The sequence below is a fragment of the Cebus imitator genome, unplaced genomic scaffold (genome assembly GCF_001604975.1).
Source record: "Cebus imitator isolate Cc_AM_T3 unplaced genomic scaffold, Cebus_imitator-1.0 Scaffold64, whole genome shotgun sequence".
In the NCBI taxonomy this organism is placed as follows: Eukaryota; Metazoa; Chordata; class Mammalia; order Primates; family Cebidae; genus Cebus; species Cebus imitator.
Genome location: NW_016107379.1, coordinates 6,381,696 through 6,401,604, shown reverse-complemented (window position 1 = coordinate 6,401,604; position 19,909 = coordinate 6,381,696). Strand labels below are relative to the sequence as shown.

The window sequence follows — 19,909 nt, the reverse complement described above, 5'->3', positions numbered from 1 at the left end:
TTTTTTTTTTTTTTTTTAATTCTTGAAGAACTTCCTCTAACATTTCTTATATTGTAGGTCTATTGGTGAAAGAGTCTCTCAACTGAAGATGTTTTTGTTTCACATCTTTGTTTGAAGGATATTTTTTCTGGATTTGGAATTCTAGGCTGAGAAATTATTATTTTTTGTTTAAAAATGTCTTCTAGCTTAAGTTGTTTCTGATGGAAAGTTAGAGATCATTCTGATTGTTTTTCTTCCATATTTAATATATCTTCTCTGGATGCTTTTAAATATTTCTTGGATTACTAGTTTTTAGCAATTTCATTATTTGTGTTTATCCTGTTTGAGATTCTTTGAGCTTCTTGGATTGTGAGTGTACATTTTTCATCAAATTTGGAAATTTTTCAGTCAATGTTTCTTCGAGTATTTTTCTTTCCTAATCTTTCTTTTCTCTCCTGTTGAGACTTTTCGTTACATAGATGTTAGGTAATTGATCATGTTTACAGATCAACAGAAGCTCTGTTCATTTTTTCAGACTTGTTTTCACTCTGTGCTTCTGTTTGGACAGATTCTGTTGCCCCCTCTTCAAGTTCACTGATCTTCTCTTCTGCAGTGTCTAATCTGCTTAATTAGAAAAATCCCTCAAGTAAACTTTTTACTTCAGTTATCATATTTTTCATCTAAGTTTCATTGGGTTCCTTTCATAATTTTTATTTTTCTCTTCATTATTTTTCATCTTCCCTGTGATTTCTGTATGTTTCTGTTAACTGGTTTTTCTCTTGATTATTGGTCACATTTTCCTGTGTTGCCTGGAAAATAATTGTTTCTTCCATGCTGCACCCTGGGAATGCTGTGTTGTTGACTTGATTTTGTCTTCCTTTGAAAAGAGTTTTGTTCTGGCAGGTAGTTAATTACTTACAGATCAACTCAATACTTCAAAAGCTGGCTTTTAAGCTGTGTTAAGGCAGGTTTAGAAGAGTTCTTATTCTGGGATTAGAGCAGCTCTTCTAAGGCATGACCTTTCTGGGTCTTAGCTGAATGCCTGAAAGCATTGAGCAAGGTCTCTCCTCTCTGGCAGGGGGGAGCTCCAAATATCTCCTACTCTTGTGTGACTTTTGAATCCTCACTCACTTCACAGCCCTACAGCCCCCACCCCCCATTAGCTATTTTTCGCTAGGCTTTCCGGAGACTCACTCTGCACAAATATAGTTTGGTATTCAGCCAGATTTCAAGGGGGCCCATCTGCACGTTTCTGGAGTTCTTTTTTGTTGCACAATTCACTCTTCTTTGTGATTTTGCCCTGCAAATTCTCGCCACCTCAAAAGCCCTGAACTCAGATCACCGTCTCCTTCGTTCACTGAGATGTTTGAGCCCCACCTCTCTCAGCCCTGGTGCAGAGGGGCTCCCCAGGAAGAGAGCTAGCGTGACCAGGGGGCTCACATCATGTCTTCTCTTCTGAATCACAGTTCTGCCCCACCTTTGTCCAGCTTTCTAGTTGAATATGCCAGGAGGCTGGTCCTGTACCAGTTACTCCATCATGGCCAGAAATGTGAGTTCTCCAATTCTCTTTCTAAGATGAAGATCCGCAAGGAGAGGTTCCCAGCCTGACTCCTCTTGCATCCATCTCTCATTCATCCCTTCCCCCAGCCTTTGAGCACGTGATTCTATTTGCCTCCAGTGCAAAGTTTCAGGGAAACCCCCAGTTCTCTCCACTTCTTTGGTCGTGTGATGACTTTTCTTGAATCCTTGCATTCTCTACATTTTTTTGCTCCAGTTAAATTTTCAGCTTTCCGGGAAGGAGACCACAGTGCTCTGTTATTTTTTATATATCTCTTGTATGTAGATATCACATGTGTGTCTGAGACTCTTTCATTCTTTCGCAGGAAGAGCTCAGGTAGCAATTCCAGCATGACATTTTTCCCTGTAAGGTCAACAGAGGGAGCACACGGTTGAGTAGAATGAGTCAGGAGCCTGGGACATTGATCCTGACCCAGCCCAACCCACTCTGTGACCCAGAAGTGATAGCCATACCTCTCTGAGCCTTAGTAGCCCCATCTGTCTTACGCCCTTGGGACCGCTGGCAGGGTAACATGTCAGATAGCTTCATGGCATTGTTATGTGCCTTCATTGGGATCCCATCTTCAATGTGCTCTTCTTCAGCAGTTCTGACTGTAACTTTTCTGGCCGCTCATGCATTGATACACGGATTCCATAGTGTCTCTTGAGCACTGTGTTTCAGGGAATGCACCAGACACTCTGCATGGCGGGCTAGGCTGGCAGAGTTCCTGCCATCTGGGAGTATACATGCTAATGAGGAGAGAGCCGTTGATCAAAGGTTATACCGTCTGGCATTATTGATGGTGATCAGTCCTTGGAAGGGAAGATGAGAGGGGAATGACAATAAATGGTCCCAGGTAGGGAGGTTTGTGGGAGGCAGACTCCCTAAGGAAGAGATCTTTAAGTATAGTATGTAGGACCCACAGTCAAAAGTTTGAGGGCAGAGGGAATGGCATGCACAAAGTCCCTGAGCTTGAAAGAGAAAGGATATTGTAGGCTATGAGAAGGCAAGGAGCTCAGAGGCCTGTGAGGAAGCTGGAGAGGGGAGCGGGTCCCAGGCAGGGTGGTTGGAGCACACAGGTGACACCCTCAGGCCTATTATACCATATGCTTTATGCACGTTCCTGAGCATAAAGATCCCAGGGAAAGAGAGGGATCTCTCCCTCAGAATGTCATGATCTTTACAGCATGAATTATAGACTCTGTAGAGGGCTGATCCAGAAGAGCTCCTCGCGTCATTCTGCAGGGATGGAGCCCAAGGCCTCAGAGGGAAAGCAGCTTGATCAGGCTGTTGCTGAGAAACTCTGTTCCTGTGTGGGTCACTGCCATGGAGGGCAGAGGAGCACACAGCTTTGTGCCAAAGGCATCCTTGCACAGCCGGCAGACTTGAGCCCCGTCTCATCTCGGCACTAACTTGTGTGTGGCCATGAACAGACTTATTATGTCTGTGGCCAGAATAAGCCTTTGGGCCTTGAGATTTTTTTATCTCTGAAAAATACCCGTAATAGCTGCTTACATTTGAAGAGCAGTTTATCATTCAGGATGTTTCTGAGACTTTCTTGGATTCCCACAAAGTCCCTGTGAGGCTGGACATGCAGAGAGGGTCATCCCAGTGCTGGTGGAGGTGAGGTGGGGAAAAAAGGCCGAGAGAGGGAAGGTACAGACTCCAAGATTGCTGAGGCCAGGGGTTACAGAGCCGGGCTTCAGAGGTAGATTTGCCTCACTCCAGACTCATGGCTGGCTCCATTACAGTGAATCACCAGCTTTGGTTCCCAAACTACACCTTGCACAAGAAGCCAGCAGAGATATTAGAAATGGACTCCAGGTGCCTGTTGGAACATTGAACGTGTAGGTTCATTCTGTGACAAAAAAAAAAAAATTGGAAACTATGAGACAAGCAATCCCCTGGTGGGACTCGGGGGCCTCTGAGGCCCTTGGCTCAGACAGAGGGACAGAGAGTGGGAGAGAAGGCATACCAGTGTCCTTTGCCACCCAGACCTCTGAGTTCCTGATTCAGAAAGGGAGAATCCTAGAGTGGCAGCCCTCAGGTACAAGGGACATGAGTGTTCTCCACAGACTGAGGCCTTGAGATTTCTTTCTGGGGCTGGGGTGGGCAGATGCGGGCTTGTTTAAGTGGCACATGACTAAAGAACTCCCCTGTGCCCGGCATCTGGCCACCACTGTGGGCAAGGAGTGGGTGACCCTCCACAGGGGAGAACGGGCAGCCCGGGTCCTCAGAGCTCACCACATGCACCAGCGTGGTAAATGAAGGACCATAGAGTGGCCCCTCCTTTCTGCCACTCAGTTCCTCTGTGACCTTGGACGAGGCCCTGCATCCTGCTTCTTTGGGCCCGAGCCTTGCCATCTGTGCCAGGAATGAGCAGGGGTGGCGGGCCAGGGGGCCCTTTCATTTGGACTCTGCAAACAGTGCCCAGGACGGACATAGGAGCAGGGAGGTGGTAGGGCCCATCTCCACCTGCAGGGGCCCAGGGAGCAGCAGCCGGGTCCTTCTCTAGGTGGGTCAGGGCTGTGGCCAGTACGGTGGCCAGTACAAGACAGTACCCTCTGGTGTTACTCATTCTTGGGGGTTCTGTGAGCCTCTGGTCAGTACCAAAGGGCCCCCTTCCTCTTGCTGCCTAGCCCGCTTCCTGCCCTCAGGGAGAGTTGTGGATATTGCATGATCTCTAAATGAGAAGAGATCTCCTCCTCCTCTTTTGTTTTTATGGTTGGAGTGTGGCCAAGATCAGGGGTGGGCCACCACTGGTAAGGGTTCAGGGCAGGGTGAAGGAGGCCAACTCATGCTCTCCCAAGACCATCAGAGGTGGAAACTGCTTGAGAGTCAGCCCCTGGTTCTCAGTGACTCCAGCTTCTACGGAATTTGCAGGTGAGGGAGACAGGGGGCCTGGGTAATGGTGACGCAGGGTTCCCCAGACAGCATCCAGGAACTGCTACACTCATTTCAATGAAAGCGTCAGGCATTGGGTCAAACAGTGTCCCCTGAGAGCAACAGTTCCCAGTCAGTACCCGCAAGGCATCACAGAGCCCCTTGCCCTAAAGCCTTGGGGGCACCATGAGGCCCCTCTGCCTCCTCCCAGCCCCCATCAGCCCCGGCACATCCCTGCCTGTCTGCTTCTTATTGTGACTTCCAAGCCAGCCTTCCTTTAGGAAAAGGAGCTTAGAAACCAACATTCTAGAAGATGCACTTGGGCCCGGGCTAACTAATTCAGATGCCCTAAGAGTCAGAGACCGGGCTGGTCAAGGGTTATGGGTGACCTACACAGTGGGCTGCTTGGTGGCCTCCAGATGACAAAGCATGAGCTGACAGAAGGTTCCAGACTGCTGGACTTTCTCTGGCTCTGAGTTAAGTGAGAATCCTTGTTCTCTGTGGCACAAGAAGAGGTTGGGCAGAGACAGTCCCAACTCTGGAATGTGGGGCCAGTGGCCCGAGAGGCCACTCAGTCCGCCGGCTGGGAGGGCCCTCGGGGACTGAGAGCGTGACCCTCTCAGGTACTGCCCCCGGGTGGGAGCCGCCGGATGATCCAGACACGGGCTCTGAGTGTTCACATCCAGAGGTCTCCCCATCTCCACGCTTCGTGGCAGCGAAGACCCAGACGAACCAGTCGGGGAAAAAAGCGCCGGCCTCCGTGGTCCGATGTGCGACCCTCTTACACCGCACGCCTCCAGCCACCCAAACCCAGACGTTCCGCACTCCAAATTCGGGATCTCCAGCGAGCAAGGCGACCGCAGGTACCAACGGCCTATGTGACCCCCACATGTTCTCCACCCCCGCCCTTCTCACCACCTGCCACAGCTGTGCCTGGGGTTGTTGTTCCCTTGGAAGAGCAAGAGTGGCAGTCTCGTAGTGATCTGGGACAAATCTGGGTCCCAGCTGTGCCTCTGGCTGGCTCTGTGACCATGGCAAGTCATCTAACCTTTCTGAGCCAAGTCTTCTCACCCTAAATCAGAGGGTTGTACAAGGGGTTTGCAAACTTTTTTTTTAATGGAATATTTTTTCCCAAATCATGGCCTTAAGGGCCTGTTTTGTTTGACATTCGCAGGGTTTAAAAATTTTTTTAGTTGACCGGGTGCCGTGGCTCACGCCTGTAATCCCAGTATTTTGGAAGGCTGAGGTGAGCAGCTCACCTGAGAGCAGGAGTTCGAGACCACCCTGGGTAACATGGTGAAACCCTGTCTCTACTAAAATACAAAAAAAAAAGCCAGGTGTGGTGGCACCAACCTGTAGTCCCAGCTACTTGGGAGGCTGAGTCACGAGAATCGCTTGAGCCCTGGAGGCAGAGGCTGCAGTGAGCCAAGATCGTGCCACTGCATTCCAGTTTGGGCTACAGAGTGAGATCCCATCTCAAAAAAAAATTTTTTTTAGTTAAGTGCCACCATTTGTATGTCAGATTTTATGTAAAACTTTTGATTTCTACCTGACATTGAAAAGTCAGATCTGGCAGTCCTGGACCCACTTCCCGACAGGGCAACAATTGCCTGCCTCCTTGGGTAGAGCCACTTTTCCACAATCCCCACCATTCCCTACTGCCTCCCCAACACAACGGCCGTGTGGCAGGTGTCATTTCTCATTGTGATCACACTGTTGTTTGTCATACATCCAACCCAGTTCATCTGTTTGTACTGTCTGCCTGGACCCAGTTGACATGAGTTTGCATCTCCCACCTTTCAGAAAACTTAATTAAAAAATAAAAATTAAAAACTCATTTCAACAAGGATCTGCTCTCAACACAGCAGGATAACCCGGATGGTTGACCAAGATCTCTGGTCTCTTGCCCTCCCCATCTGTACCACTACCTGTGAAACTCTTCCATGAGATACAGGCCCAGCACGAAACCAGTGGATGCCACCATGTCCTATGTTCACGCTGCAAAGGACTCTGGCTCCAGAGGGGTAAACAGACAGTACAAAGTGCCCAGCAGTTATTTCCTCCAGGAAAACCGGCCAGACACACTGTGTGCTGATCAGGAATTCTTAGATTCACACTGGGGTAGAGCCAGCGCTGGGCCGCCTGCCTGGACATGTGACTTGTAGAGCAGAGTGAGGATATGGTGCTTTGGGACCGTGGGCTCTTCAGTTGTCCTCAGGAGACCAAAGCCATTTCTTAAATAAATAGATGATGAAGGTGAGAACTCTGGTAAAAGGAACCACTTGGTTCTTTCCGTGACTGGCGACCCAGCCGAGCGATTAAGCCATGCTTACCTTTACTCCTTAGTTCAGGAGACTAATTTTGGGCGAGGGTCTGGTTCTTTGAAGACATGTTTGTTGGTGCTTAGATCTCCCAAAAGGAGAGTAGTTAATCAATCTTGAGGGTAATGGTTTTTCAGGTACCATGTTGAGAAAAGCCAATAACCGTTGTGTTTTTCAACAGTAGCATAAATTAGCTAGAAGCAGATTGGTCATCACGGTCTCACTGGTGATAGATGTCGGCTCCACTAAATAATGGAATCATGCCTTTCAAATCTTGCTTTCACTCTTGCACTTGGCTGGGAGTTTTTATGCCTGCAGTTTCTGCTGAGGGCAGCCCGCAGGGTGTGGTACGTGGCCGGTCTCCAGCCTGTGTCTCTGAGTAGGCATTCAGCCAGCTAGGGGACAGGCCTCAGGCTGGCTTCATGGGCCTTAGAAGACTTGTGGGTGGTGGGGTGTCACCTCTGGATTCACCAGCTGGGCGGGCGGGAGCCTGCATGGGAGGTAAGATAGTGTGTGTTTGAGGAAGACACTGTCAGTCACTTCCTCGTCCTGGAATAAGTGACCCTTCATGTGTGGATGGGCATGTCCCTGTATGGGATTTCACCTCTGGTGGTGCACATTTCAGCCAGAGCTACCTGTAGCAGCAAGGAAAGCTGCTGAAGACGTGCACTGTCAGCTGAGCAGTGTAAGAGTTTGCAGCCTCAGTTGTGCTAAGTTCTACCAGCATGCCGGTCAGAAGTCCTCCGAAGTACCGGTCACCCGACGTACACAAGGATGAAGATGGAGAAGGCAGTCACTTCTCTAGCTCAGACCTTTGTAAAAAGGAAGCATCTGCCCCCACAGGGAAGTCTTATTCTGCCATCTTGGAGGGTTAGGAGCACATCCAGCCCCAGAACTTGACAATCCCTCTCTTTCCTCTGTTTTTTCACCTGTGAAATGGGAATGACAGTGCAGCCCTCCCAGAACTCTTGGGAGAATTAGAGGGAGCATGGATGTAAAGCGTCTGGACCAGTGCCTGCTACATAGGAGGTGCTCAGCGAATGAGAGCCTCTTCCCTTTCCCTAGACAGAGAACAGAGAGGCCTTCTGTGCCAGTTTGCAGATGCTTGCCGAGACTCTCAGCCCAGGCATTTCACAGACATCTTTTGAAGGGAGGGTGGTCTTTGTAATGTTAGCAGCCTCTGCAGGAAGGATTCTGTCAGGAGGCGCTGTTACGGTGGGATGACGAGGGTCGGGTCGGGGGAGGTAGGGATTGGGCAGGGCCTGCAGGTGCTACCTCTGGCGTCCTTTCCCATCTTCCCCATGGACATCCACACCCCTGGCACCCACAAACTAAGCACCTGCCCCTCCGGAGCAGGGTGGACCAGGTGAGAGTGGCATTTCCCGAAGTGCGTCCTCAAGATCGTCAATTTTGTGAGAGATTTCAGAAGCTAATGTTTTTAAAATGGGGTTCTGTGGGAACCCCTCTTATGTTTGGAGAAGGCGAGGTTAAGTCAAGCTAAATGGGTCTCTTTCCAGTCAGACTTCTCAGAGCCTTTGATGTCTTTGGGCAAGTTGTTTCTCCTTAAGAAATGGACGGGGTCAGCTGCACATCCCAAATTGACTTGCTCCCTGAGGTCTTGATCTCCTGGATCATCTGGCATCGCCCTCATGCCCAGAGCACCTGGGAAAAGCTGGGCTGTCTTCCAGCTCAGATCATCTGTTTCAGTACCTTCTGCAGGTGGGGGTGGGGACTACATTCACGGTTTTCCACCTGGTTGGACCCTATCTCTGCATTGTAGGGTTTCCAGGGATCACCTGGGAGAGCGCGGGCCACTCAGGAAGATGGCAGCCTGTAAACAGAGACACCCCAGGTGTCACTCAGGAGGAACCCGTCCCTTCTGCTGGGTGAACACTGAGCAGACCTTGCCTGGTTTTGGCCTCTGGGGGTTAGGGTTGCCCCAGCTCTCCCTGTCGTGCCCGCTATTCCGGGATGTCCTCCCTGTCACCAGGGACTATCCAGCTGATGGAAGTGGAATCAGGAAATAGGCTGTCGTGATCCCTGCGCTTTGGTGGGGCCTGTGGCAGCAGAATGTGACAGAGGAAGTGGTGGGCGGTAGATCCAATGACTTGGTGTCACAGGTATGGCTCTCCAGGAGCCAAAGATGGGAGACTCAGGCCCATTTGCCATCTGCTCCCTGGCTGGATTTCATCCGTGTGTTTTTAGGCATGTCACACACACCCCCGTGCCTGGGCCCCCTGGGCACTGCCAGGAGGGTCTCTTGGGGCCCTGGCAAGGTGTTAGCCTACTCAGAGGGGCCCGGGGAGGTCTGGCTTGGGCTCTCGGAGCCCTCACTAGAGCTGGTTGCCCCAGCAGAGTCCTTGGCCTTCATCCAGCCTGCCCCTCCATTGAGACCTAGTGCTGACCAATCACCTTTGTTCCCTTTCTCTCTCCTGTCCCCCACCCAGCAGAAAGCGCTTTCAGTCGGAGAGTAGAAGGCAAAGCACAAAACCACTTTGAAGAGACGAACAGCAGTTCGCAGAACTCCAGCGGTGAGTGTGCCCCTTGACAGCCATCCTGTGTGGCAGCTGCCAGCTTCACCCGCTCCCCCCTGGCAGCTGCAGCAGCACCCTTTGGACTGGGGTCTTTGTGGTGCATGATGGATCTTGTTGGGGGGAAGCTGGGAGCAGGGAATCAGAGGCGGACCGCAGAGACAGGAGGGGCCTTTTCTTCCAGGGACATTCCTCTGCACCTTGGGCATCAATGGGCAGTGCCTCCTCTGTCTCCCCCATGGAGAGGGCAACACCCCTCTCCATAGCCTGCGGCATTAACTCAGCCAACCCCGGATGGTTGGGCCTGAGAGAGCCACTGCTATGTTTTTAGGATAGACATCGCAGCCAGTTTCTTTACAGGAGAAGCAAGGAAGTACAGTAGGGAGAGCTCTAAAAGGCTGGGCGCCACGTCTCACGCCTGTAACCTCAGCACTTTGTGGGGGCCGAGGCGGGTGGATCACTTGAGGCCAGGAGTTCGAGATCAACCTGGCCAACATGATGAAACCCTGTCTCTACTAAAAATGCAGTAGCTATAATCCCATCTACTCAAGAGGCTGAGGCAGGAGAATCGCTTGAACCCAGGACCAGGAGGTTGGAGTGAGCCAAGATCGCACCACTGCACTCCAGCTTGGCTGACAGAGCGAGACTCTGTCTAAAAGAAAAAAAAATAGTTTGGGTCCTTTGTGGGGACATGGATGAACCTGGAAACCATCATTCTCAGCAAACTGACAGAGGAGCAGAAGATCAAACACCGCATGTTCTCACTCATAGGCGGGTGTTGAACGATGAGAGCACATGGACACAGGGAGGGGAGCACTACACACTGGGGTCAGTTGGGGGGAAATAGGGGAGGGACGGTGGGGGGTGGGGAGCTGGGGAGGGATAGCAGGGGGAGAAATGCCAGATGTAGGTGATGGGGAGGAAGGCAGCAAATCACACTGCCACGTGTGTTCCTATGCAACAATTTTGCATGTTCTTCACATGTACCCCAAAACCTAAAATGCAATAAAATAAATAAATGGGAAAAAAAATAAATAAATAAAATTTAACAACAACAACAACAAAAAAAAAATAGAGCTCTGAGAGCCAAAGTCCCCAAGTTCTGGCCTCATTTTGGCCCTGGAGCCATTGGAACTGAGATTCCCTTCCAGCCCCTACCTGCTCAAGTGGGTTTAAAGTGAGGTTCCCAGTGGTATCTGGCGCCCCCTGACGGCTGCCTCGTGCAGGACCGTGGCAGAGACTCAGAGCGTCCAGAGCAGCAGCCAAGGGGCCTGCCTCTCCCACCAGACCCAGGGTCAGCCTGGCGTGGCCATGGCTGGCCACCAGCAGCCTCTGTCCAAACAGGACACTGCAAGCTGATCTGTACCTTGAGAGCCAGGGCAGGAGGGGAGAGAAATTCTCACATTGTGGTTACATTAGGGGAAGACACCCACTCACTTTCTTGCATGGTTAAAGTTTAATTCACCACTTATGAGGTGTCGACCTGTGCCAGGCACTGGGCCGGGCACTGCCTGGGTGTGGAAAGGCGACAAGCACAACACAACCATAGGGACCCTGTGAGACAGCCAGGAGGCCAGACTCGAGTGTGGAGGCATCTGCCTAGTAACGGGAGCCCCACTTCGGGCTTGTACTCAGTGTGAACCCCAGCCCCACCACTTACTAGCTGGTGACTTTGGCTGGTCTCTGGATCCCTCCTCTGCTGTAAAGTGGTTGACGAACACACATAGCCCCATGGCAGTTGTGGACACTCAATGAGTGCCTGGCACAGATGACGGTACTCAACTGTCAGGGTTTTTTGGTGGTGATAGTTGGTTATTTTTATTTTTTAAGTAAACCAAGTGATTTGATGGCTGCTCTGTGGAAGGGAATGAGGTTTTGAACAGTGTAATCCACACAACCTCTCCAAGAGCTAGACCCAAAAGAGAGGGAGGGAGTGACTTGCCCAAGGCCACACAGGAATGAGTAGCAGTGCTGGGCTGGAACCAAGGTCTCTGAGTGTGCCCTGTGCTCCCAGCCAAGCCATGCTGCACCCGCTGTGCTTCCCCTGCCCCCAGAGCTAACCAGTCGGGAACAATAGTGCGAGACCTGCTGCTGCTGCTGTGGGCAGCCACCATTTATTGAGCGCTTACTGTGTGCCTGGCATGTGTTCAGAGCTTTATATGTCTTATCTGTCTTCCTCCTTACCACAGCCCATGGGAGTCAATGTTATTGTTATCCCCACTTTTTGGAGTGGGAAACTGAGGCTCAGGAGAGGTGGATTGCTGCCCCGGGTCCCCCAGATTATAAGTGGTGGAGCCAGGATTCCCCGTCTAGTCCATCTGGCTCCACTGTGGTGCCTGCTGCGTTTGAGGCTTGCCAACCACGGGCAGTGCCAGGAAGTGGAGAAGAGCTGCCAGCCAGCAGGAGCCCTCCAAAGCACAGCCGCTCGCAGTGGCTGCTCTGGTGTTTGGTACCAAACATCCCCGTCTGGTGCCAGAACCTAGAAGTAGCTTCCAGCTCTCTGTCCCGAAGTGAGCTGCCGTGTGAGGATGTCTTCTCACCAGTACTCACGTGGCCTCGCTCTTTCAGAGTGAAGGGTATCCCGGAGGGATGGCAGTGACTTGTCTTGCCCTGCCTGGTGACCCCGGAACCCACAGTGAACCTTGATCCTCTGAAAGCCATGGCCTCTGTGTCAAGCCTCCCCCAACCCCACCCCAGATTGTGAGCCTGCCTTTTAGATGCTCCCCGCTCCTCTGAAAGCCCATCTGGCTCACTGGTTATTAAGAATAAAAATTACGACGATCAGCACAGAACAGCAGAACTGGAAGAGATGGCTAAACTGTTTCTCTTTTGCAGAAACTGCAAGTCCCCTGATTTCCAACCCTTTCCCTCTCCTACAGAGTAAGTGACGGTCCCGGCCGGGGGGCTGGAGAGGGCAAGGCAGGGCAGGGAAGGAACTCAGCCAGCCACATGCTCCCGGAGCCTCCAGGCTATGTGAGATGGGCTTTGGGCCGCCCTCCCGGGCAGACCCAGCAGCTGGTAGAGGCAGGCCCAGGTCCAGCCCGGGGCGGGTGGAGCAATTTGGATGGGGTGGGTCAGAGCCCTGACCAGCAGCTGCTTTGGTTCTGCTGCCCAGCCCTGGCAGGAGCTCAGGCCTTCCCATTCGCGGTCATCAGACAGCCTAAGGACACCTCTTCCGAGCCCCATCACAGCCTTCCTTTTTCTTCTTTTCCGTGCTGTTCTTCCCACCCCGCTTTCTTTGTCCTCTTCTTTCTCCCCTTCTCCCTCTTCTCCGTGAGTGTTGGGAGCAGAGAGCCGAGTGATCGGAGCCCCTGTGCTCCTTGCACCCGTTCCCACGCGTGCCCTCTCTCACTCCTCCCTCCCTCTCTCTCCCTTTCCCCATCGGATCCCCACTTCCTCCTGCTTCTCTGTGGCTTTCTCTACTCCTTACCCCTTCCCTTCTTGCTTCCCTCACGTCTGTTATCTTGGTTTTTGTTCATTCATACACTCATTCATTTGTTCACTTGGCAAAAAGTGACCTCATGTGGTTCCACAGAGAGAGCTGGGCTGTGACACCATGAGACTAGGTCTCCACCCTGAGAGGGCCGCTGGTCTGTTGATGTTGTCCCCCTACCCCCATCTCAAGTGCACAGAACAGTGGCTGGCACGCAGTAAGCACTCAATAAATAGCTGCTCAGTTGAGCTAATGGTCTCTCTCTGCATGGCTTCCCTCTCCGTCGTTCCTTCCCCAGCCTCTCCCTCATGAGTCCAGTGACGGGGAGGCAGGCAGGCTGGGCCTGGAGCCCTGGGCACGGAGACACAGCGTGTGTTTGGGTTCCCACTTGCAAAGCTGCCTGCAGCCCAGCAGAAGATGTCTGCGTTGGCTCCGCCCCTCACGCCGCTGCCTTGTTTCTCCCTCCAGAACCCTACACCTGCGGCGCCTGTGGGATCCAGTTCCAGTTCTACAACAACCTGTTGGAGCACATGCAATCCCACGCAGGTAAGGGGCCCAGCAGCCCACCAGGGATGCGGCTCCTCTCCCGCTCCCCTTCCTCAGTTCCTGCAAATGGAAGAGATGGCCAGAGCCTGACCCGAGGCCCCCAGGGATGGCCACTGTTTCCTGGAAAATGGTCACAGGACATGGAAGGGGGCCCTAGTCTGTCAGTTATTAACACGGGCTGGTCTGTGCTCTGCAGGCGGGGGTGGTGAGGGGGCAGCACAGGCTCTGTGGGAACATGGAGAGGTGGGACAGAGTTGAAAAGACTTCTAGGAGGTGGTGACCTCTTAGCTGGGCCTAAAGGCCAAGTAGGAACTGTCCTGGAAGCAAAATGTCCTGGTGGAGGGAACATGGTTTGAGATCAAGGTGAGCAGAGGCAAAAGGTGGGGATGGCCAGACATGCAGCCCAAGGCAAGCTGGGCTGAGGCCCGCCTCCGAGCAGTCTCATTCGCTAACACCCTATGTCCCATAATGCAGTTGCGCCCACACTTGAGCACATGTCAGAATCACCAGGAGGGCTTGCTAGACGCAGATTTCTAGGCTCCATTGTGAATTTCTGATTCTGTAGGTCTGCAGAGGAGGGGACTAGGATTTGCATTTCAGGTAAGTCTTAAGACAGTGCTGATGCTGCTGGTTCAGGGACCGTCCTTTGAGAATCACCGCTCTGGAGCTACAGGCTCAGTCATCTCTCTAGGCAGCCTTTTCATCACATTTCACCGCAGCATAACACGGGTCTCAGGGAGACACTATTTGCTGGAATAAGTAATTCCAAATTCTCAGTGGTTAAACATACAAATCATTGACTTCTCGCTACATTACAGCCTAATGCACATGACCTAGCTGGGTGGCTTCCACATGGTGACTCAGGGATCAAGGCTCTTTTTTTCTCCTTATAGCTCCATCCTCCTCTGGATCCTCAGAGTCCTCTCTCTTTGTGGATAGGGAGAGGGCCTCCGGGGCAGGCACACTTCTTTACCATTTTAGACCACAAGTGATACCTGTAGATGCTCAAATTCCAGTGTGGAGAATTAGTCACATGACCAGCCTGAATCCATGGGCGGAAGCATGCCCAGGGCCATTGTCCCAGGACAGCTGGACCCGTTGTAAAGGGAAACGTGAGTCTGCGGAGGTAGCTAGTTGTCCCTCCACCCCTTTCCCCAGAGGAATTCTCTAGAGTCATTAGAAAGAATGGGTGAGAAGTGCCTGACATATAATTGGGGACAGTAATTGGTAGCTGCTATCATTTCACCTGTTACTGTTACTGTAAAAATCTTTCATATCTCCCAGGTCTGACCTGACTAGCATAGAGTATTACAGGACTAGAATCTCTTTTGGGCTAAGTACTGATCTATTAGTGTAATCTCTATCATTCATTCATTCATCCAACATATAGTAATTGGGTGTCTACTGTACACAAGGCACTAAATCAGATGATCTTTTTCGGGGAGCCTATTGGTGCTGTGTGACCTTCCACAGGAAGCTCTGCCTCTATCTCTAAAGTGAGGGCCTGAAAATCCCCATCTCCAGCAACCTTTCCCACACCATGCTTCCCACCTCCTGCTTTCCTCTGTCATCAGCTGTGCCTCACCAGGGAAGGCCTCAAATGCCACCTCAAGGCATTTGGACTTGACCCCATGGGGAAGCAGGACCCCCAGGCTAGTGACAGCAGTTGGTGGGCCTCTTGGGAACCACTGCCTGAACATCTTGCTTGGTCCCGAGACTCCCACGGCAAGGCCGCCTGCACTCCTCTGAATCCCCAGCACTCTGCCCGCACCTTGCCAGTTTCTGGAAGCTGAGCTGTGATTAGGGAAGAGCCTGGATGCCAGTGCATCCATCCCTGGAGGCCTTTAAAATGCAAATCAGGGCTGAGCCTTGAGGTGGCCCCACCCCTCCCAAGCATCTTGACTTGTTTTCAGAGTGGAGCCCTGGGCTGCTTTGTTCTAGTTCAGCGCTGCCAGAGAATGCCTGGCCAGCAATCCAGCGCAAAGCCAGGCTGAATCCCAGCCACACTGAATCAGGATTAAAGGCTTGGCTCCATAGAGAGAAATTAAGCGTCATGAGCTGCGCGCTTCACAGCGCCGCCGATAAGGAGGATCAGCCTCGAATAACACCAATCTCATTATGGGGCTGCTGAATGGCACAGGGTAATTCCCACTAATAAACTTCCTTTCTGTGCTGTAGGAAAACCTGGCGTGCCTTCGTGACATTGGAGAAGCGTGCTTTGGCAGTAATAAGACCACAGATAGCTAGTTTTGTGAGTGCTTTCTGTGTGTCAGTTGTGGTACTGAGAGCTTTACATAGTTATTTCATCAGATCTTCCTGTTTAGGTAATTGACATTTTCATCCCCATTATGCAGACGATGAAACTGAGGCTCAGAGAACATAATCACTGGCCCAGAGTTGCACAGCTCATAAGCAAGCATCCAGTGGCATTTGAGTTTTTACTTGGTTCCAGGCCTTGTTCTAAGACTTTTACATATATTCATTCATTTAATTCTCAGAACAACCCCTGGAATTAAGTGCCCATAACAGCTCCACTTCATAGCTGACAAAGCGGAGGCACAAATTGGTTAAGTAACTTGTCCAAGGCTATGCAGTCACAGTGGCAGGCTATGGATAGGATTCCAGCTCTCGCAGTGAACTCTAGAGCCCATGCTGTCAGCATCCACCCTGTGCAGCCTTGGGTAGACCTGACAGAAGATTAGCAGAGATGGAAGCCCTCTCAGAGGTCATCTCTTTCAGCCTCCTCATTCAGTTACAGCCAGGAGCACCACAGCTAAGAGGGATTGGGAGATCTTATAGACAGCAAGCAAGCTGGCAGCTCAGGGGTGTAGGATTTTGGAGGTGACCACACTTGGTTTCTTTCTTTTTTTGAGACAGAGTCTTGCTCTGTCACCCAGGCTGTAGCGCAGTGGCGTGATCTCAGCTGTATACCTGCAACCTCCACCTCTGGGCTCAAGCAGTTCTTGTGCCTTGGCCTCCCTAGTAACTGGGATTAAGGTGTGCACCACCATGCCTAGCCAGTTTTTGCCCAGCCTGGGTGACAGATCGAGATTCCATCTCAAAAAAAAAAAAAGAAAAAGTAATTTTTAAAAAATTACCAGGCAAATAAAATTTAGAAATTTGAAGAGTACAGTTTGATTGGTTTGGACAATTGTATGCTGTTGTTTAACTACCATCACAATCAAAATATATAACATTGGCTGGGCACTGTGGCTCACGCCTATAATCCCAGCTCTTTGGGAAGCTAAGGAGGGAAGATTGCTTGAGTCCAGGAATTTGAGATCAGTCTGGACAACATAGCAAGACCCTGTCTCTAAAAAAAAAAAAAAATTGAAAAAATTTAGGGCACAGTGGTTCACACCTGTAAACCCAACACTTTGGAAAGCTGAGGCAGGAGGATTGCTTGAGGCCAGGAGTTTGAGACCAGTCCTGGTCACCATAGCAACACTCTGTCTCTACAGAAAATTTAAAAATGAACCATGCGTGGTAGCACACACCTGTAGTTCCAGCAGTTTAGGAGGCTCAGGTAGGAGGATGGCTTGAGCCCGGGGGGTTGAGGTTGTTGCAGTGAGCTATGATGGTGCCACTATATGTCAGCCTGGGTGAGGGAGCAAGACCCTGTCTCTAAAATATAAAAATAATATTACCATCAACCCAGAAAGTTCCTTCATGCCTCTTTGCAGTCATTCCCTTTCTCCTACCGTAGCCACTGGCAACTACCATCTGCTTTCTGTCACTATAGCTTTGCCTGTATTGGATTTTATTATATATGGCGTTCCGTGGTATTCAGCCTCTTGTGTCTAACTTCTCTCACTTAACATACTTTTGAAGTTTGCCCATGTTCTGTGTTATCAGTAATTCCTTTATTTGACTGAGCTGTATTTCATGCTCTAGACATACCACAATTTGTTTATCCATTCACCAACTGATGGTCATTCAATCTCCAGTTTGGGGCTATTATAAATAACACTGCTATGAACATTCATGTACAAGTCATGTGCATGTGTAGAGACATGTTTTTAATTCCTTTGGGTGTATACCTGGAAGTGGAGATGCTGGGCTGTAAGGTAATTCTGTTTAATCCTGTGAGGAATTGCCAGATAGTTTCCTAAAGTGGCTGCACCATTTTTACATTTCTACCAGCAGTGTATGAGGGTTCTAATTCTCCATATCCCTCTCTTCACTTTTTATCATCTTCCCTCTTGATTATGGCCATCGTAGTGCATGTGAAATGACATTTCATTGTGGTTTTGACATATTTTTCTGACAGCTAATAATGTTGAGCATCGGTTCATGTGCTCATTGACCACATTGGCAAAGGATCTGAATAGACATTTCTCCAAAGGAGATATACCCAGTAATGGGATTGCTGGTAGATCTACGTTGAGGTCTTTAAGGAATCTCCACCCTGTTTTCATAGTAGTTGTGGTAGTTCACATTCCCACCAGCAATGTAAAAGTGTTGCCTTTCCACCACATCCTTGCCAACGTCTATTATTTTTTGATTTTTTAATTACAGCCATTCTTGCAGGAGTAAGGTGGTGTCCCACTGTGGCTTTGATTTGCATTTCCCTCATTATTAGTGATGTTGAGCATTTTTTTCATATGTTTGTTGGCCATTTGTATATCGTCTTTTGAGAGTTATCTATTCATATCCTTCTTGATGGGATTGTTTGCTTTTTTCTTGCTGATTTGAGTTCCTCGTAGATTCTGGATATTAGTCCTTTGTCAGATTCATAGTTTGTGAAGATTTTATCCCACTCTGGGTTATCTGTTTACTCTGCTGGTTATTTCTTTTACTGGGCAGAAGATTTTGTGTATAAGACCCGTCTATTTATCTTTGTTTTTGTCGCATTTGCTTTTGTGTTCTTGGTCATGAAGCCTTTGCCTAAGCCAATGTCTAGAAGCATTTTTCTCATGTTATCTTCTAGAATTTTTATGGTTTCAGGTCTTAGATTTAAGTCTTTGATCCATCTTGAGTTGATTTGTTGTATAAGATGAGAGACGAAGATCCAGTTTCATTCTTCTACATGTGGCCTGCCAATTACCCCAGCACCATTTGTTGAATAGGGTGTTCTTTCCCCAGTTTATGTTTTTGTTAGCTTTGTTGAAGATCAGTTGGCTGTATTTAGCTTTATTTCTGGATTCTCTATTCTGTTCTATTGGTCTGTGTGCCTATTTTTATGGCAGTACTATGCTGTTTTGGTTACTATAGCCTTGTAGTATAGTTTTGAAGTCCAGTAATTTGATGCTTCCAGATTTGGTCTTTTTTGCTAAGCCTTGCTTTGGCTATACAAGCTCTTTTTTGGTTCCATATAAATTTTAGGATTTTTTTTCTAGTTCTGTGAAGAATAATGATGTTGTTTTGATGGGAATTGCATTGAAAATTTGTAGATTGCTTTTGGCGTTATGGTCATTTTCACAATATTGATTCTACTCATCCATGAGCATGCGATGTGTTTCCATTTGTTTGTGTCATATGTGATTTCTTTCAGCAGTATTTTGTAGTTTTCCCTGTAGAGGTCTTTCACCTCCTTGGTTAAGTGTATTCTTGTTTTTGTTTTTGGTTTTTTTTGCAGCTTTTGTAAAAGGGGTTGAATTCTTGATTCGATTTTCAGCTTGGTCATTGTTGGTGCATAGCAGTGCTGTGATTTGTGTACGTTGATGTTGTATCCTGCAACTTTAATGAATTCGTTTATCAGTTCTAGAAGCTTTTTGGAGGAGTCTTTCGGATTTTCAAGTATATGGTCATATTATCAGTGAACAGCCTTTGTCCATTTTTAATTGTATTTTTTACATCCTTTATTGAGTTGTGAGAGTTCTTTATATATTCTAGATACAAGATCTGTATAGATAGATAATTTGCAAATCTCTTTCCCATTCTGTGTTGGCTTTTACTTTCTTGATGTCTTTCAAAGTGTAAAAGTTTTTAATTTTGAAGTCCATTTATCTATTTTCTCTGTGCTTTTGGTGTCATATCCAGGCAGTGGTGTCAAGAAACCACTGCCTAACCAAAGTCAGAAAGACGTAATCAATTCATATGTTTCCTGTGGTTCCTTATAAAACTCTAAGAATTTTATAGTTTAGCTCTTACATTTAGGTCTATTCCATATTGGGTTTATTTTTATATGTGTGTGAGGTAGGAGTCCAACTTCATTCTTTTACATGTGGGTATCTGGTTGTCCCAGCACCATTTGTTGAAAAGACTATTTTCCCCGTTGAATTGTTCGGATAACCTTGTCAAAACTCAGTTGACTATAAATGTGGGTGTTTATTTCTGTATTTCCAGTTGTATTCCATTGATCTGTATGTCCGTCCTGTGTCAGTATGACACTGTCTTGATTACTATAGCTTTGTAGTAGTTTGGAAATCGGAAAGTATATTCCTCCAACGTTGTCCTTTTTCTAAATTGTTTTGACTATTCTGTATCTCTTGCATTTCCATATGAATTTCATGATCAGCTTGTCAGTTTTTGCAAAAAAACAACAACAACATGGATTTTGATAAGGATTGTGTTTAATCTAGATGAGTTGGGACATTCCATGTTCATGGACCGAAATACTTAATATTTTAACAATAAGTCTTCCAGTCCATGAACATGGAATCTCTCTCTCTCTCTCTCTCTCTCTATATATATATATATATATATATATATATAT

The 19,909-nt window shown here is 48.9% G+C and overlaps 1 protein-coding gene across 6 annotated transcripts in view; it reads left to right on the top strand.

The window, feature by feature from the left end:
- Positions 1-19,909, top strand: part of ZNF618 (zinc finger protein 618) — a 173,444-nt gene that overhangs the window by 146,894 nt on the left and 6,641 nt on the right. For 2 of the 6 annotated variants that reach the window (XM_017530297.2, XM_017530295.2), the window contains 4 exons: positions 5,044-5,283; positions 9,189-9,272; positions 12,108-12,152; positions 13,174-13,251. In XM_017530297.2, coding sequence (XP_017385786.1) covers positions 5,044-5,283; positions 9,189-9,272; positions 12,108-12,152; positions 13,174-13,251 — 447 coding nt within the window. The remainder of the gene's footprint in view (positions 1-5,043; positions 5,284-9,188; positions 9,273-12,107; positions 12,153-13,173; positions 13,252-19,909) is intronic. The other 4 variants (XM_017530296.2, XM_017530298.2, XM_017530299.2 and 1 more) reach the window with 3 other exon arrangements.